This window comes from Tiliqua scincoides, chromosome 2, assembly GCF_035046505.1.
Source record: "Tiliqua scincoides isolate rTilSci1 chromosome 2, rTilSci1.hap2, whole genome shotgun sequence".
Classification (NCBI taxonomy): domain Eukaryota; kingdom Metazoa; phylum Chordata; class Lepidosauria; order Squamata; family Scincidae; genus Tiliqua; species Tiliqua scincoides.
Genome location: NC_089822.1, coordinates 217,445,402 through 217,460,104, shown reverse-complemented (window position 1 = coordinate 217,460,104; position 14,703 = coordinate 217,445,402). Strand labels below are relative to the sequence as shown.

The 14,703-nt window shown below is 43.9% G+C and overlaps 1 protein-coding gene across 2 annotated transcripts in view; it reads right to left on the bottom strand.

The window, feature by feature from the left end:
- Positions 1–14,703, bottom strand: part of CACNA1D (calcium voltage-gated channel subunit alpha1 D) — a 277,638-nt gene that overhangs the window by 44,787 nt on the left and 218,148 nt on the right. For both annotated transcript variants that reach the window (XM_066613921.1, XM_066613922.1), the window contains exons 30-32: positions 9,602–9,730; positions 3,295–3,360; positions 435–526 (exon numbers count right to left, since the gene is read on the bottom strand). In XM_066613921.1, the coding sequence (XP_066470018.1) occupies positions 435–526; positions 3,295–3,360; positions 9,602–9,730 (287 nt within the window). The remainder of the gene's footprint in view (positions 1–434; positions 527–3,294; positions 3,361–9,601; positions 9,731–14,703) is intronic.

Below are 14,703 nucleotides of genomic sequence, written 5' to 3'. Positions count from 1 at the left end.
TGGAGGAGAAAAAGCAAAGCAAAACAAACAAACAAACAAAAAACCAGTGATACAATCATAAGGCTGATGAGGCAGCAGCTGAAAGGAAACGGAGGAACTGGGCATTCTTACTGCCTTCAAAGCACTTGATGTGCAGGAATTTCCCCCACTCAAAAGAAGAACAGAATGGTCAACAACACTCTGGGATCATATGAAGTTCTGCGCAGGTGCAGAAATGCCATTATGTGTGACTGCACAGAGATAAGAAATGCCATTATGTGTGACTGCACAGAGATAAGAAAGAACCATGGTTTAGTTCTCGGAGGTTTTGTACTATCTCTGAACCCATCCAGAAATGCAAAAGCCCTGGAATCTGCCAGTAGGAAACACCATCCACACAGTTTTATATCAAGAAAGAAAAACAACAAATTTAACAAAGCAAAAACAAAATCTACCGGAAGAGAAGTAGCACTGCCTGGGGGAAAGTCTGAAAGTTGTTGTTCCGGTTAATTTGACTACCATCCTTCAGAGCAACTTTGCCAAACACCTGAAAGAGCAGAAATAGTTATCATTTTTGTTTCATTTACGATCTCTATAAGAAAAGTTCTGCTGGAGCAGACCAAAAATCCATCTAGTCCATCCTGTGTTCAACAACAGCCAACCAGGTGCTTCCAGGAAGCCCAGAAACAGGTCGATAAGGCAGCAGCACTTTCAGCACTATGTGACCCCCAGCAACTGAGATTTAGTGACATATAGACCACTGAACAGTCATGGCTTTTGATAGACCTCCATCAATTTGTCTAGTCCAGTGGTTCTCAAACATTTTAGCACCAGGACCCACTTTTTGGAATGACAATCAGTTGAGACCATCGGAAGTGATGTCATAGCTGGAAGTGACATAATCAAAGAGGAAAATTTTTAACACCCCTCATATGACAAAAATCAAATTAAGTAAATTAAAAGTTTACAATAAGTGTAAATTTAAAAATTTATTTAAGATAAAGAAGAACCACCTAACCCTCCCAAGTAGTTGCTGATCTGTTTAAAAAAGTTCCCCAAACATCCCAAAGGCTGCAATTCTATCCACACTTATTTGGAATTAGGCCCCATTGACTATTATTGTTAAAAGCATGTATCTAGTAGCCTGTTAAAAGTACGGATCTGAAACTTTTTCCCACATGTAGTCACATACCATAGTAGCATCAAGTCTAATACAGTATATTAAAAATAAAATCCACATTGAAATGAATGGGGTCCCACCTGAAATTGGCTTGTGACCCACCTAGTGGGTCCTGACTCACAGTTTGAGAAACACTGTTCTATGACATTAGGTAATCTCTAAGCAGCCTGAAGAATTTTCACAAAGTCTGTTAGAATCAGTGTACTATAAAGCAATGATCAGATGAACTGCAATTATAATACTCATATGGAATATGCCTGTATTTTGGAAATCTCAGGTTTTCAGGTCAAGTAATACCAGGTTTTCTCAGAGAAACTAAAACTAACAGCCCAAATCTATCTATCCACTGATAGCACCAACACAGCCTCTGTTGCATCCTGTGGACCAGCTGGAGACTAGCACAGATAGAGGGGCAAGGAAAGAAAACTTTTATTTACTTCTGCTACGGCCTGGGCTCCTACAGGCCTATTCAGATATACGCCAGCAATTTTGCTGATGTAAATCTGCTAAGTCCAAGGGAGTGTGTTGGGTCTGGGATAGGAGCATTGATTCTGGTGGATATTGCTGCCACCAAGATCTGCACTGTACTGGCCCTGACCCAATCCCCGGCCAGATCTGCCTCCACTGCAAAGTTACTTGGCTCAGCAGCTGATCTGGAAGCCACTGTCACCTGTGCATAGCCTTCTGGGCCTTGCAGTGGCAGCACTCATGAATCAATTACCATGATGATATGTGGGTATGTCTTCTTGCTGACAGTTTCTGATTTAATTTCGTGATTATTCTATACGAGAATAATCTGTTTATTATGTACTAATTACAATCATCACTTGGCCAGCTGCCTGGATCCACCACATGCTCATACCAATTCACTTGCTAAAAGCTTTTATGTCTAGTTAGGCTGTACAACAATTGAGCTCCAACTTTCACCTCTGTTCCTTTAACCTGTAAATTATAGTCAAGATTTAGGGCCCAATCCTATCAAATTTTCCAGTGCCAGTGCAGCTATGCCAATGGGGCATGCAATGTATGTGTGGTGGGGCAGCAGTCACAGAGGCCCCCTTAAGATATGGGAACCAGTGCTTGAAAACTGGATAGGACTGGGCCCCCAGTCTCTCCATAATGACAACCATAACTCTGCCAATATTCCAAAGCACACCTTACATAAGTATGCTACATTTTGTGTCATATGAGGCATATGATGAAATAAAAGGAAGAAATAGATAGAAAAAGTCTCTCTGTAGGAGATATTTCTTATTATCTTAATTTGCACTGCACCAGCAAGCTTTTTAAGAGTTTTAAGACCAAACAAGTGCTGTATAATTTAAAATCTTAAACCAAAATTCATTCTCCTTACCCCAGGTAATACTGCAGCAGCCCCAACGGGGCTATTCGGATTTACACCACCTCAGGCAGAAACTGCTGCCGAATCCCCACCCCTCAGGAGGTGGGGCAGATCTGCTCCAGGTCACCTGGGACTGGGGTTAGGATCCAGCACAAGTGCTGGATCTTGGCCCCACCCACCCACCTGGTAATACCCCAATCACAGGCCTGTCTGCTGCCTGCCTGCCTGGCTTCTCCCAGCCTGGAACATCTCCTTCCTGCCCTCGCCAAGCCCCCACTCCCCAAGTCAGGGAGCCCTGACTCAGGCCACTCCCCAAACTCCCACTCCGGTCTTACTGGTCCGCTGGTGCTTCAGACCTCACACCAGCCTCCATCCACAAATGGTGGCATGAGAATGCTTTATGGCACTTTCATGACACCTCTGGGTTGGTGCAAGGGATTTTTTTCTAAACCATTTTTGTCTTTGGAATCTGTACCAATTTAGAAGAAAAAGTCCTGGAGTAAAATGCTCTCACTCATACTTCTAACAGACTCTTAATCAATCTACAAGGTATTAATAACAGTTTTTATTACTGTTTTTAACATCAGGGCAAATCAAGTTTGGAAAGCCATATGGGTGACGAATCAACTAATTGGTTTTTCCTCCACTTTCTGAGTATCAGAAAACTTTTACAATACAACTACTTGAATAACATATGGATAGGTTAAGAATACATGATTTAGAAAGAGAATTGGTTTGCATGATAAATATAGCACAGTCATTTTATTTTAAAGAAGAGGTTGTTGTTAATTACCTGCATTCCAATAACTGCATAGATGAAAAACAACATTGCTATCAAGAGGGCAACATACGGTAGAGCCTAAAACAATGAGAAAAAACATTATTTTAAAAATGATAACATCTTGTATGTTCTCTTAAAGTCATCATAGATACTTTAATATAAGTTGATCTCACAGATATGTTGAGGGCAGATTTTGAGCCAAAATCATGGAATTTTCTATGACCCTCGGATAAGTCCGGAGTTAAACTTAGGGCTGCGGTTTTCAAATTCTCTGGGAGTTTGAAAACCGCAGTAAGTGCTTTCAGGGGAGAGGAGGGAGGCAGTGGGGGCGAGGGGAAGGCAGCGATGCAATCCTCAGGATCGCGTTGCTCAGGGGGGCTGCAGGGACGGGGATGCACTCACCAGTCCCTGCAGCAGCGTCCTGGGGGTGCAGGGAGCCCTGCGTGAGTGTCTGCAGGGCTCCCCACCATGCAGAAAGTGAAAGTGGAGTGATCGCTGCCTTCCCCCCTGCCTCTTAAGGGGGCAGAGGCCAGGGCCCTCAGGCTGGGGCGTGGCGATGCCCCAGTCTGAATACCACTGACTTAGGGGGATGTCTGACTATAATTTTGTCTGGTTTTACCCAAGGCCAGATCCTGAAAAATAACTTACCAGAAGTCATTACCTAAGAACTCTACAGTCTCTAATTTATTAAAAATTTGGTAAAAGATCCTAAGATACATTTTTATTCATTAACTTTTAAAATTTTGGTCATCACAACCTTTTTGTAAACACTATCAGAGTAAGTGCACTGTAACCAGTAGAGCCATTAATCAAATCCTTCTCTAAGGTGCCTGGTGTGTGAAGCCAGAGGCTCAACATATAACATTCAACATATAACACATAACTGGGAGTGTGCAATTCAATTCACAGCAGAGAGACACGCAAAAAGGACATGCAATACGGACTGAATGTGAGCAAGCACAGCTATGCATAGTTGCAACCCTGTTTTCTCAGATGTAGACCCATTGCTTTCCATGGCTGTTATTCTTAAGTAATGGAGCACTGATTTGTAGCCTTTGTTTCAGACTTTGTAGGACTTTGTTTCAGATGGAAATGAGGATGACATCCTGGTGTTTAAAAAACCAGACCTCTGCCAAACCTTTGCAAAATGGAACAAGGGTGCAGAAGAGTCTGCTAAAGAAACTGAGGCTTCCTTGATGTCAGTGGAAGCCTTCAACCCTGGCTGGCTTTTTGCTCAGGAGGAGAATAAAAGGTTAACTTTTATTAACTTTGGCTGCAGCTTTGCCTTGAAGCCTGGTTGCCATGGAGATTGATTGTCCTGTCATTATCCCTGCAGCATATGTCTGAAACACCCCCCCCCCCCGACCTCTGTGTGACTTCACAGATAAGGCGGGTCCAGTATAGGTGAATATCTATGATAATATATACGCATTTTACCAATACATTTTTACCAATACACGGGCAGCGCAATCCTAACTTGGCTGGAACAGGTAGGCCAGTGACCCGCCCTGTGCGATATCCAGTGCAAGTTTGGAGCTGACTGCAGGCCAGCCTGGGACAAGGGGAAAAATTTCCCCTTGCCCCCAATCCCAGTGGGGCTACTTGGATCTGTGCCACCTATATAGGTGATGCAAACCTGAGCAGCCTGGGTTGGCCCAGGCTGCCCAGGAACAGGGCAGGATTTGGCATCATTTGGCATCCAGGATGCCCAGGATTCGACGTAAGTGCTGGGTTCTGTCCCCACCTCTCGCCCCTCGCCCGCCCACCCATGGGCTGGCCCGCCCTCCCCCAGCCCAAAATGCCCCCTCCTCCCCACGTCCTCCAGACCCCCGTGCTCGGGTGGCATGTACTTACTCATCCCTGTCAGCGCAGAGACTGGATGTGGTCTCCGCAGGCTAGTACATGTCCCTGCACTGGCCCAGCCGACTTCTACCAAGGCTCAAACATGCTTTACAGCACATTTGCGACCCTCCCGGGCAGGCGCAAACGACTTACGCTAGCCATGCACCCAGTCTGGATTGCGCCCTGAGGCTTTCGTGGCTGGATGAATCTAAACCATAATTAAAAATACTGCTCAAGTCTTCAAGCCCTGAATTAAAACACATTGTAGGATCTAGTGCCTACATTTCTCTTTCAGTTGTGGAAAGCATCTTTGTAACCCCTTGAAGATGCTTTCCACAGTTGAAAGTGTGCAATATTTTTAATTATGTTTAGTCAACACATTTTTTATTACGGTTTTATTACGATTTTCAAACTATTTCCATATAGTCACTCTGAAACTGGTTGGTCCATTCTGCAGTTGGGAACGGAAATCTATACTAGAATTTAAAATGCTATGAACACATGAGGCTGCCTTATACTGAATCATGCAAATAAGAGCTAGGTAGCTGCACTCAAACATCCTACCACTGAGCTATACTCTGTTATACATTTCTTATACCCTCTTATGCATGCCTTCTTACAAAACTTTTAATTTTTTGACCAGATGTTTTAAAAAAAAACAAAACTGGTCTCAGTGTTTTGGATTTCCAAGAATGAGAATCTATTATCTAGTTTTAAGTCTAACATGAAAAGTAGATGGGAACGTCTCAAACACTTCCTGTTACTAAAGAACTTAAAAGCCTCTTATTTGTGCATCCTAATCGAGATATTAGGTAAACTGTGCTGGCCCTTTTGGACCATATTCACAACATAACTATAATCACATGTCATATCTCCTGTTTATCATTACCCAACACCAACTGAGATTAGACAGCTGAAATAGCAGCAGGACATGACATGTAATATCAGATTAAAGTTGCCCTACACTAGAAAAATTTTCTACACTAGAAAATTCCCCTACACTAGAAAAAAAAACCTGTGCCAGCAATATTGCTAGAGCAAGTCCTTGTGGACTCCTGAAGATGGATTGGGCCCGGGAAGGGGTTAAGATTCGGCAGATGCCATTGCCACCAAACTCTATCCCTTCCTTGGCCCAATTCAACCTCATTCCCACCCTCATCATCTCCCCATTCTGCCCACCTTCCATCCCCTCTGCGATCCTACTTGGGGCAGCGGTCATCCAGCTGCTGCACAGAGCTGGCCACTCTCTCCAGCATGTCATCTTTTGCAACAGCCAGAAAGCACATCACGCTTCCGGAACACTTGTTCCAGCAGCATAGCATACCTTCAGGATTGGGCCCTTGGTCTACTAGTATGAGCCAAATCTGAACATAAGCTCTAGTAAAAAAATGAAAATTGAGACAGACACAGAACCAAAATGTAACCCACACGCTTTACTGAAATTGCTAAAAATTTGCTGAAAGCAATATAACTAAAGACTCCAATCCAGGGGTGCTCACACTTTTTTGGCTCGAGAGCTACTTTGAAACCCAGCAAGGCCCGGAGATCTACCAGGGGGGAAGGAAGCGTCTGACAGACACCCCCTTTAATGTATGGAGCCCCTGCTGGAGTCTAGTCAGTTTCATCAGTTTTGTTGCTGCATGCCTGAAGAGCAGCTAAAGTGTCAGTTTCAGTGTCAGTTTAGTGTCAGCTAAATATGTCAGTTTCGTCTAGTCACTAGACGAAACTGACATATCAACAGTTTGGAGAGACAGGGCTCCGTGATCTACTCATTTTGCCTCGCGATCTACCGGTAGATCGCGATCCACCTATTGAGCACCCCTGCTCCAATCCTTTGCAAACTTTGGTAGAAAGACCTATTGAATTTAATGAAACTTACTTTACAACAAATATGGATAGCAGCACAATGATAGCTAATAGATAGTTCTAAATCTATTATGAGGAAAATTTTGACGGCTTTTTAAGAAAATTACTAAAATGAAATTGCGGCAGCAAGTTGTAATTTTACATCCAATTTTTATTTTCAAAATAAAGGGTGGTTTTAACGAAGAGTTAATCCTGCTGCAGTGACAGCCACAATCATTAGCCCAGTCTCTTAGGATCAGTTTCCTCATCTTAATAAGGGGAACAGTGATGACCTACCTCACTGGATTGTTGCAAAATTGAGTAAGGACAACAAAGAAATTTGGAGCCCAATCCAATCCCTATAGCGTTGGCGGTATGCTGCTACTGCCAGTTCCGGCTGTCACAAAAGTGCCGTAAGGCACTTTGCCACCAGTGGTAGCAATGCACTGCCAGTGCTAATACTGCACCAGATGGCACTGTGTCTCAGTACTGGGAGGTCAAACCTGAGGCACAGTCAACAGTGAGTGTTGCTGGGGAGGAGGTGGAAATGGTTGGAAAGAGGGCAGCCTGAAGGTGGACCAGGCCTGAGAGGGGGTGGAGATGGCGGAAGACTCTGCTCCTGTATCCTATGCTCCCTCCTAAGCCAAAAGTGTCAACCGAATGCGTGGTAGCAGTGAAGAAGGCTACTTCTATGCTTGGGATCATTAGAAAAGGCACTGAGAATAAGACAGCTAATATTATAATGCCGTTGTACAAATCAATGGTAAGACCTGGAGTACTTCTTCCAGTTCTAGTCACCACATCACAGAAAGGATATAGAGGAAATTGGAAAGGTGCAGAAGAGAGCAACCAAAATGATTAGTGGGCTGGGGCACCTCCCTTATGAGGAAAGACTACAGCGTTTGGGGCTCTTCAGCCTAGAAAAGAGACATCTGAGGGGGGACATAATTGAGACATACAAAATTATGCAGGGAATGGACAGAGTGGATAGAGAGATGCACTTTTCCCTCTCACATAACACCAGAATTAGGGGACATCCAGTAAAATTGAGTTTTGGGAGAGTTAGGACAGACAAAAGAAAATATTTATTTACCCAGTGTGTAATTAGTCTGTGGAACTCCTTGCCACAGGAAGTAGTGATGGCATCTTGCCTAGATGCCTTTAAGAGGGGATTGGACAAATTTCTAGAGGAAAAGTTGATCATGGATTACAAGTCATGGTAGGCACGTGCAAACTCCTGGTTTTAGAGGTAGGTTACCCCAGATGGCCAGATGCAGGAGAGAGCACCAGGATGCAGGTTATGTCTTTTTGTCTTGTGTGCCCCCTGGAGCATTTGATGGGCCACTCTGAGATACAGGAAGCTGGACTAGATGGGCCTTTGGCCTGATCCAGGGGGGCTCTGTCAATCTGCCACTTGAAATGGTGGTTGATCTGCCACCCAGCCCATTCAATTCCACTACTTCTTGCCAGCACACACATCAGCGCTGCCCTACGCCAGCCAGTGCACAAACACACCACATCATCATGCACCTCTTTGCCATCCTCCTCCTCCTCCAAAGCTTCTTGTAAAATGATAGCCCAGGAAGATCCTGGAATTGAAAGCAGAATATCTTTGCTCTTGGCTTCCTTCCCACCTGGCCACATTACAAGAAGCAGTGAGGAAGGAAAGACAGTGGTCTCAGGAGAGCAACGGTGGCAGAGCTGGAAGATGAGGTAAGCCCTCCATTATCTTTTTGCACATTCTTGGAGCAAATGAGAAGAGGATGGGGCAGTAGCCTGGCTGAAGGAAGCTGTGAGCAGGAGCACATTGCTGTGCATCCTCCACAAATTTGCACTTTTCTCAACTCACTGCTTGAAGTTACCATTTTAGTTGGCTTCATGGCTGGGCCGCCCCTTCATCTATGATATTATTATATCCATTAGTATCAATCTGGCAAAAGAACTCCAGGCATATAAGAAATCTTCTGCATGTCAATGCAAATGAATGCTTCTGTTCAATGGCTGAAACTTTGGATTCAAATGGGACAGGCAGTTACATGTGGCTTGGGTGCAATCCTAACCCTTTGGGTTAGGCTGGCACAAGTCACTTGCACTGACACGGGGGTGCCGCAAATGTACCATAAAGCTTGCTTGCATCGACTCAGGAGCTGGGGAGGACAGCGTAAGAAGTTGTGTTGGCTTTCCCGCGCTGGATTCAGGCCCAGCTTGACCTGAGCTCAGCCAATGGGGGGTGTGGGGTCTGGGGGTGTGTGGGGGAGGCATTTCGGGGTGGGGGAAGGGCTGTCAGTGGGTGTGCCCAGGGACGGGTGGGCAGAGAGTGGAAGGTGGGGCCAGGATCCAGTGGTTATGCTGGATCCTGACCCTGTTCCTCCTGAGGTGGCGCAAATCTGAGCAGACCCATAGGGCCAGTGAAGCATGAGACGGGATAAGTGGAAAGTTTTCTCCTTGACTTGGGTTGCCCCACTTCTGACCCCAAATTTGCGATGGATGCTGTACAGGCTCGCTGGCCTGCCTGCTCCAGCACAAGTTAGCATTGAGCTGTTGTTGCACATGTTGACAGCTTGATCAGGGTCACTGCTATCAGTACTAGAACATATTCTGTTGAAACCAAGGATTTAACAGTCACACTTACCTGAAATGACTTAATAAACGTCCACAGCAGAGTTCTTATTCCCTCACCTCTGCTCAGGAGCTTCACCAGCCGCATCACACGAAAGAGACGGAAAAATGTGATGGAGATTCTAGCACTGTCTTCGTTATTCTAGAAGGTATTATGAAGAAATCAAGCCAAATAAAATGCAGAATGTGCAACATTTTCATGGAAAGTAAACAACAACAAATGCAAAGGTGGAAGAGGTAAGATTTGAGAAATGTGTCTTGGGGCCTTTTCAACCCTATAAGTATGGTACGACAGGAAAAATTACATGCTAGCACACGGGACCTGTAGAAATGCTTCACACAGCACATGCATTTCCAAGTTTTCCAGTTTGTTAATAGGATCACGTTGGGTTTGTTTGTAGTAGAGTTTGACAGGTACATTGATGACAAAACCAAATCACTGCATACAGCTTTCTAGTAGGATAATTATGAAAAAATACAGAAAAACCAGTGGAGAAAAGAGACATGGTAAAAAGAATAAACTCAAGTAGAGGTACAATCACTGGGGTCAGTTTACTAATCTTACCCCAGACTCATCAGTTGTGACACTTTCTGTTGGCTTTGGCTTTAAAAAATTAAGAACATTATGTATTAAAATCAAATCAAATATCGTTAAAATAATTCAACTTGACCACAGTGAGGGAGCAAGGACAATTTTTACATGATGTGTTTGATAATTTGATGCTGGCTAGAGGAGATGAGGGAACAGATGAGAAGTTATTTTTAATATACACCTTTACCAATGCAATTCACAAATTTTCAGGAGTTTTTATTATGGTTCAACAGGGTCGCTGTATTAAAATACAGGCTAATGTTAGGCTTCCCTTTATACTATTGGTCTTCAAGTGGTGGGTTGTGACTAATAACTGAAGTAAGGGAATTTGCAGCCAGCAACAACATGTTTTGGAGAAAGGAAGGATAGGAAAGAAAAAAAGACATAGAAGAGAATATATGGATATAATAAAGGAGAAAATAATATCTAACATTAAAAAAACCCTAGTAGTATGTTGCTTATTGCAGTTTGGTGATTAAAGGTTACTGCTATCAATTCACTGTTGTGAGCTTGCTGTTGATCTGGCACTATAGTTCTGCTTGAAACAATGCCTGTTTGGTACCCAGGATTAAGAAAATAATGTTAATGGCATTTAATGGCTGTGGATAGTCCCTATAGGGACAAGTCCCCTAAAGGGGTGGGGTCTGAAACGAATGCTGGGAAAACTGAGTATGAGAAACTGCAGTTGACAGATTGGCAGAGTGAGAGAGCTGTGAATTAATGGAAGGCACAGGGCCCCGTTCTGGCTATCTGTTGTGGACAGTGGTTCTATTAACTTGTTAAACTGTCTATTCCCATAAGCTCTGCTTGTATATTGCATATTGTAAATAAAGAAGATACTAGAAAGCTACCAGAAGGGTCTAGCGCTCTCTAGTAGTCCAAAGAAAACTAAGGATAAATTAGATGTGCACCTGCTACAGTAGTTCCCAAACATTTTACCATTGGAACCCATCTAAAAAAAGTTTCACTTTAACAGCTGCTCAAACCTGTGGCTATAATGGTGATTAGGCAGCACTGCTCCCCACAAGTATCAGGTTGCTTAACCCTTGATGCACACAGCCTAATTTGCCCTAGTTTTGCAAACCACCAAAAACTGGGTTGTGACACACTGGTGAGTCCTGGACCCACAGTTTGGGAACCACTGTATTAGTAAGATGGATGCTGCCTCCTAGGGCACAGTCCTATCCAACTTTGCTGATGCAACTGTGTCAAAGGGGTGTTCAGTGCACCCAGGGGTAAGGGGCCAATCATAGAGGCCTCCTCAAGGTAAGAGTACGTTTTCCCCCTCACCAAGGGGTTACATCGCAGCTGCACAGGCGCTAGAAGGTTGGATAGGATTGAACCCTTAGTTGACTAAAAGCAGTCATAGGGGAAGTGACACTGATTGATGCCATGATATGTGGAGGAGGAAGTTTGTCCTTTCCTACCACATCCATTTCCTTCCAAAAATATTCTCCACTACTAAAGACGCTATAAAGCCCTACCATGGTTCTTTATTACCATAGTTGCTTCAGGGACATGCAGCAGCTACGGGGTGAGGAATGGTGCCCTTTCTTATAAGGATAGCTAGTAGAGCCACATATACACACCGTACTGTCCGAGTGTTACTGCCTACCTTTATTGCTTTTCCTGCTTCATACCTGTTTGTGAACTCTGCTTGATCTCTGCAAAAATATCTAGTGGTGTTCATGAGCTATGTACCCCTCCCTTTCTCTGCACATCCATTCAAGGAACTGTGAGGCTGCACCGAACCACTACACATGTCAGTCCAATGGGAGTAATCCAGAAGCCTGTGAGTTACAGAGACAGTTGGCACTTTGAAAGGGCCAAAGAGTGCACGAACTGAGAGTCGGCTGACAGTGAAGCACCTTTTATTAAACATAAGTAACTTACATCATGCAGAAGGGGAGAGCTGGATAAGGATATGAGAAGCATGAACATACCTCCCATTCCCTTTAATGGCCCATTGCACTCCCTATGCCTTTGCATAAACTGGAGAAGAGGGAAAACACGGCTCATTTGAGCCTATCAGAAACTTTGACTCACAGGTGCTGTACCTATGACAGACTGAATCATGCTCAAAACATTCCGCAGCATGCATATAATTCTTAAACATTTATGGAACTTGTTTGTGGAGTATGGGAAACCATGTGAGTCAATGGTGAAATGGTTGGATTACGACCAGGGAGACCTGTGTTCAGGTCCCAACTGAGCCATGAAACTCAGCCACTGACTTTAGGCTAATCGTTATCTCTTAATTTAGCCTATCAATTTAGAGTGTTGTGAGGATAAAATAGGAGAAGCAGCAATATGTGTTGCATTGGGCAACCTGGGCAGGATAAAAAATGCAATTAATAAACAAATAATAGTTTTTCTCCTGGGTAGAAGTGAGATGGGACTGTGATAGCCTGTAAATTTCTTTCTCTTAAAAAGGGGTGGGTGAAGGCAGTGAAAGAAGGAACCAAAGAGTGCACAGTTATGGGGTCAGTTATGCCCTAACAGAAGCCAGGCTACTGGTTAAATAGGGTCATATTATTATATCAATGGTGCCGGACTATCAGGAACAGTCTTACATATTTTCAGGTGTAATGTAAAATTTTAAAGGAAAGAAGACCACAAATATAACAATGTTGGAAAAATAAAAATAAACAAAAGCTCATATGCATGCCATCCTGAGAGAACTGGAGCACTGGGCAAAGAAATAATTGTGCAGTGTTGGCAATACACCACTGTGGTGCCGTCTGGTGCAGTGCGCACAATTGAGAAGCCTACTGTTGCTCTGTAATGACGTATTGCTAGCACTAGAAGTGCAAGAGTTAGCTCATGTGTTCAGACAGGTGAGATGGCACATGACAGATCACATAATTGCTTACACAGAGTGCACAGGGAACAGAGATTAAAAGTCAAGATGAAGAGAGACTGCTAAAATAAAAAAACTACAAAACACTTAGCACTGTCAGCCACTTGAAAAGAAAGTCTGCTCTCCTGAAGGCTTCATATGACTCATGTTACAATCTGACCTAGTTCTAACAGATATAGATCATTACCTAGATTATCTGAGACCAGGCACAAAGACATTGTCAAAATCTTGGTATACAAGGAGGGGAATGTAGCTCAGTAGAAGAGCTTATGCTTGCACGCAGAAAGTCCCAAGTTCAATCTTTAGGCAAGCCAGAGAAAACTTGTGTCTGAAACCTTGGAAAGTCAGTACCAATGCCCAGCTACATGGACTAATGATCTAACTCAGTAAAAATCAGAGCCCAATCCTATAACTAACTCCCCCAGCACTGATGCAATCATGCCAATGGGGCACATGTTGCATCTTGTGCTGGTGGGGCTTTCACAGAGATCTCCTCTAGGTAAGGGAATGCTTGTTCCCTTACCTCAGGATAAGCTTCTGCTTTCCTGATGGGTCTCTCCTTGGACCCACACCAGCTATTTTGCTGGTGTAAATCTGAGGAGTCTAAGGGAGACGGAAGGGGAGAAGGAATGGGTATAGGATCCTGGCACAAGCCTCTGCCACTGGAATCCTATCCACCCACCCTGATCTGCCTCCACCCTTCCTCCTTTCCACCCAGAAACTCTCCCATGTCTCCACCTCCCTGCCCCATTCATCCTACCCCGCCCCCATACCAGCTTACCTGTGGGTTGCAACAATGGGATGCCAACACTGCTGCAATTCGTGGTGGTGGCTCTAAAATGACCACCACCAGCACGCTGTGTACACCACTGTATGGCCATTTATGAAGTGGAACTCATAAATCTGCTATCATAAATTGGATAGTTGAATTGGGCTGTTATTTGGTATTTTCTAAAAAGCCTGAGAGATTCACTAATACTGATGTTTGCAAATTAGAAATGATTTCCTAACATTTGGTCCTGTGAAGCAAATGGACTGCTCACTCATGGACATCTCAAAATGTTTCCTCTTGACAAAGTACATAAGCATCCACATAACTTTAAAGATATGAGATGCCCTATTGAAGTTGTTTGCTGCCTACACATTTGTTCTGTCCTGGGGAACTTCTCATACACCTGAGAATCTTTTAGTATCAAACTGCAAACTGCTTTGCACCTCTCTGAAGCAAGACACAAGATAGCATCAAGCACTTACATTTCAGTGAGAATTTTTTTTAAAAGCCTGAAGGCTAAGTAGTGGACCTGAGACAATAGCTCTTTTCAGGCATTTATTCTGCATTGAGTAAATTACTGTAGTGGGAACTAGCAGGTCCTTCCCACAACATATGCATATTCATTAGAATACCTGGACAAAACCCCCAACACACACACACACACACACACACACACACACACACACGTACATAGTCCTGCATCCGTTCTCCCTAAAATGAATGCCTGAAAAAACCAAATTATTTCATTAAAGCTGGGAATTAAAAAAAAATGATACACAAGTATGCCCTCATATCCACAGGGGTTCCAGAATGGAAACCCCCGTGGATACCTGAATCTGTGGATATAAGGGGACACCCCCACCCTCCAGAGACAAGGGGAACTGTGGGGGG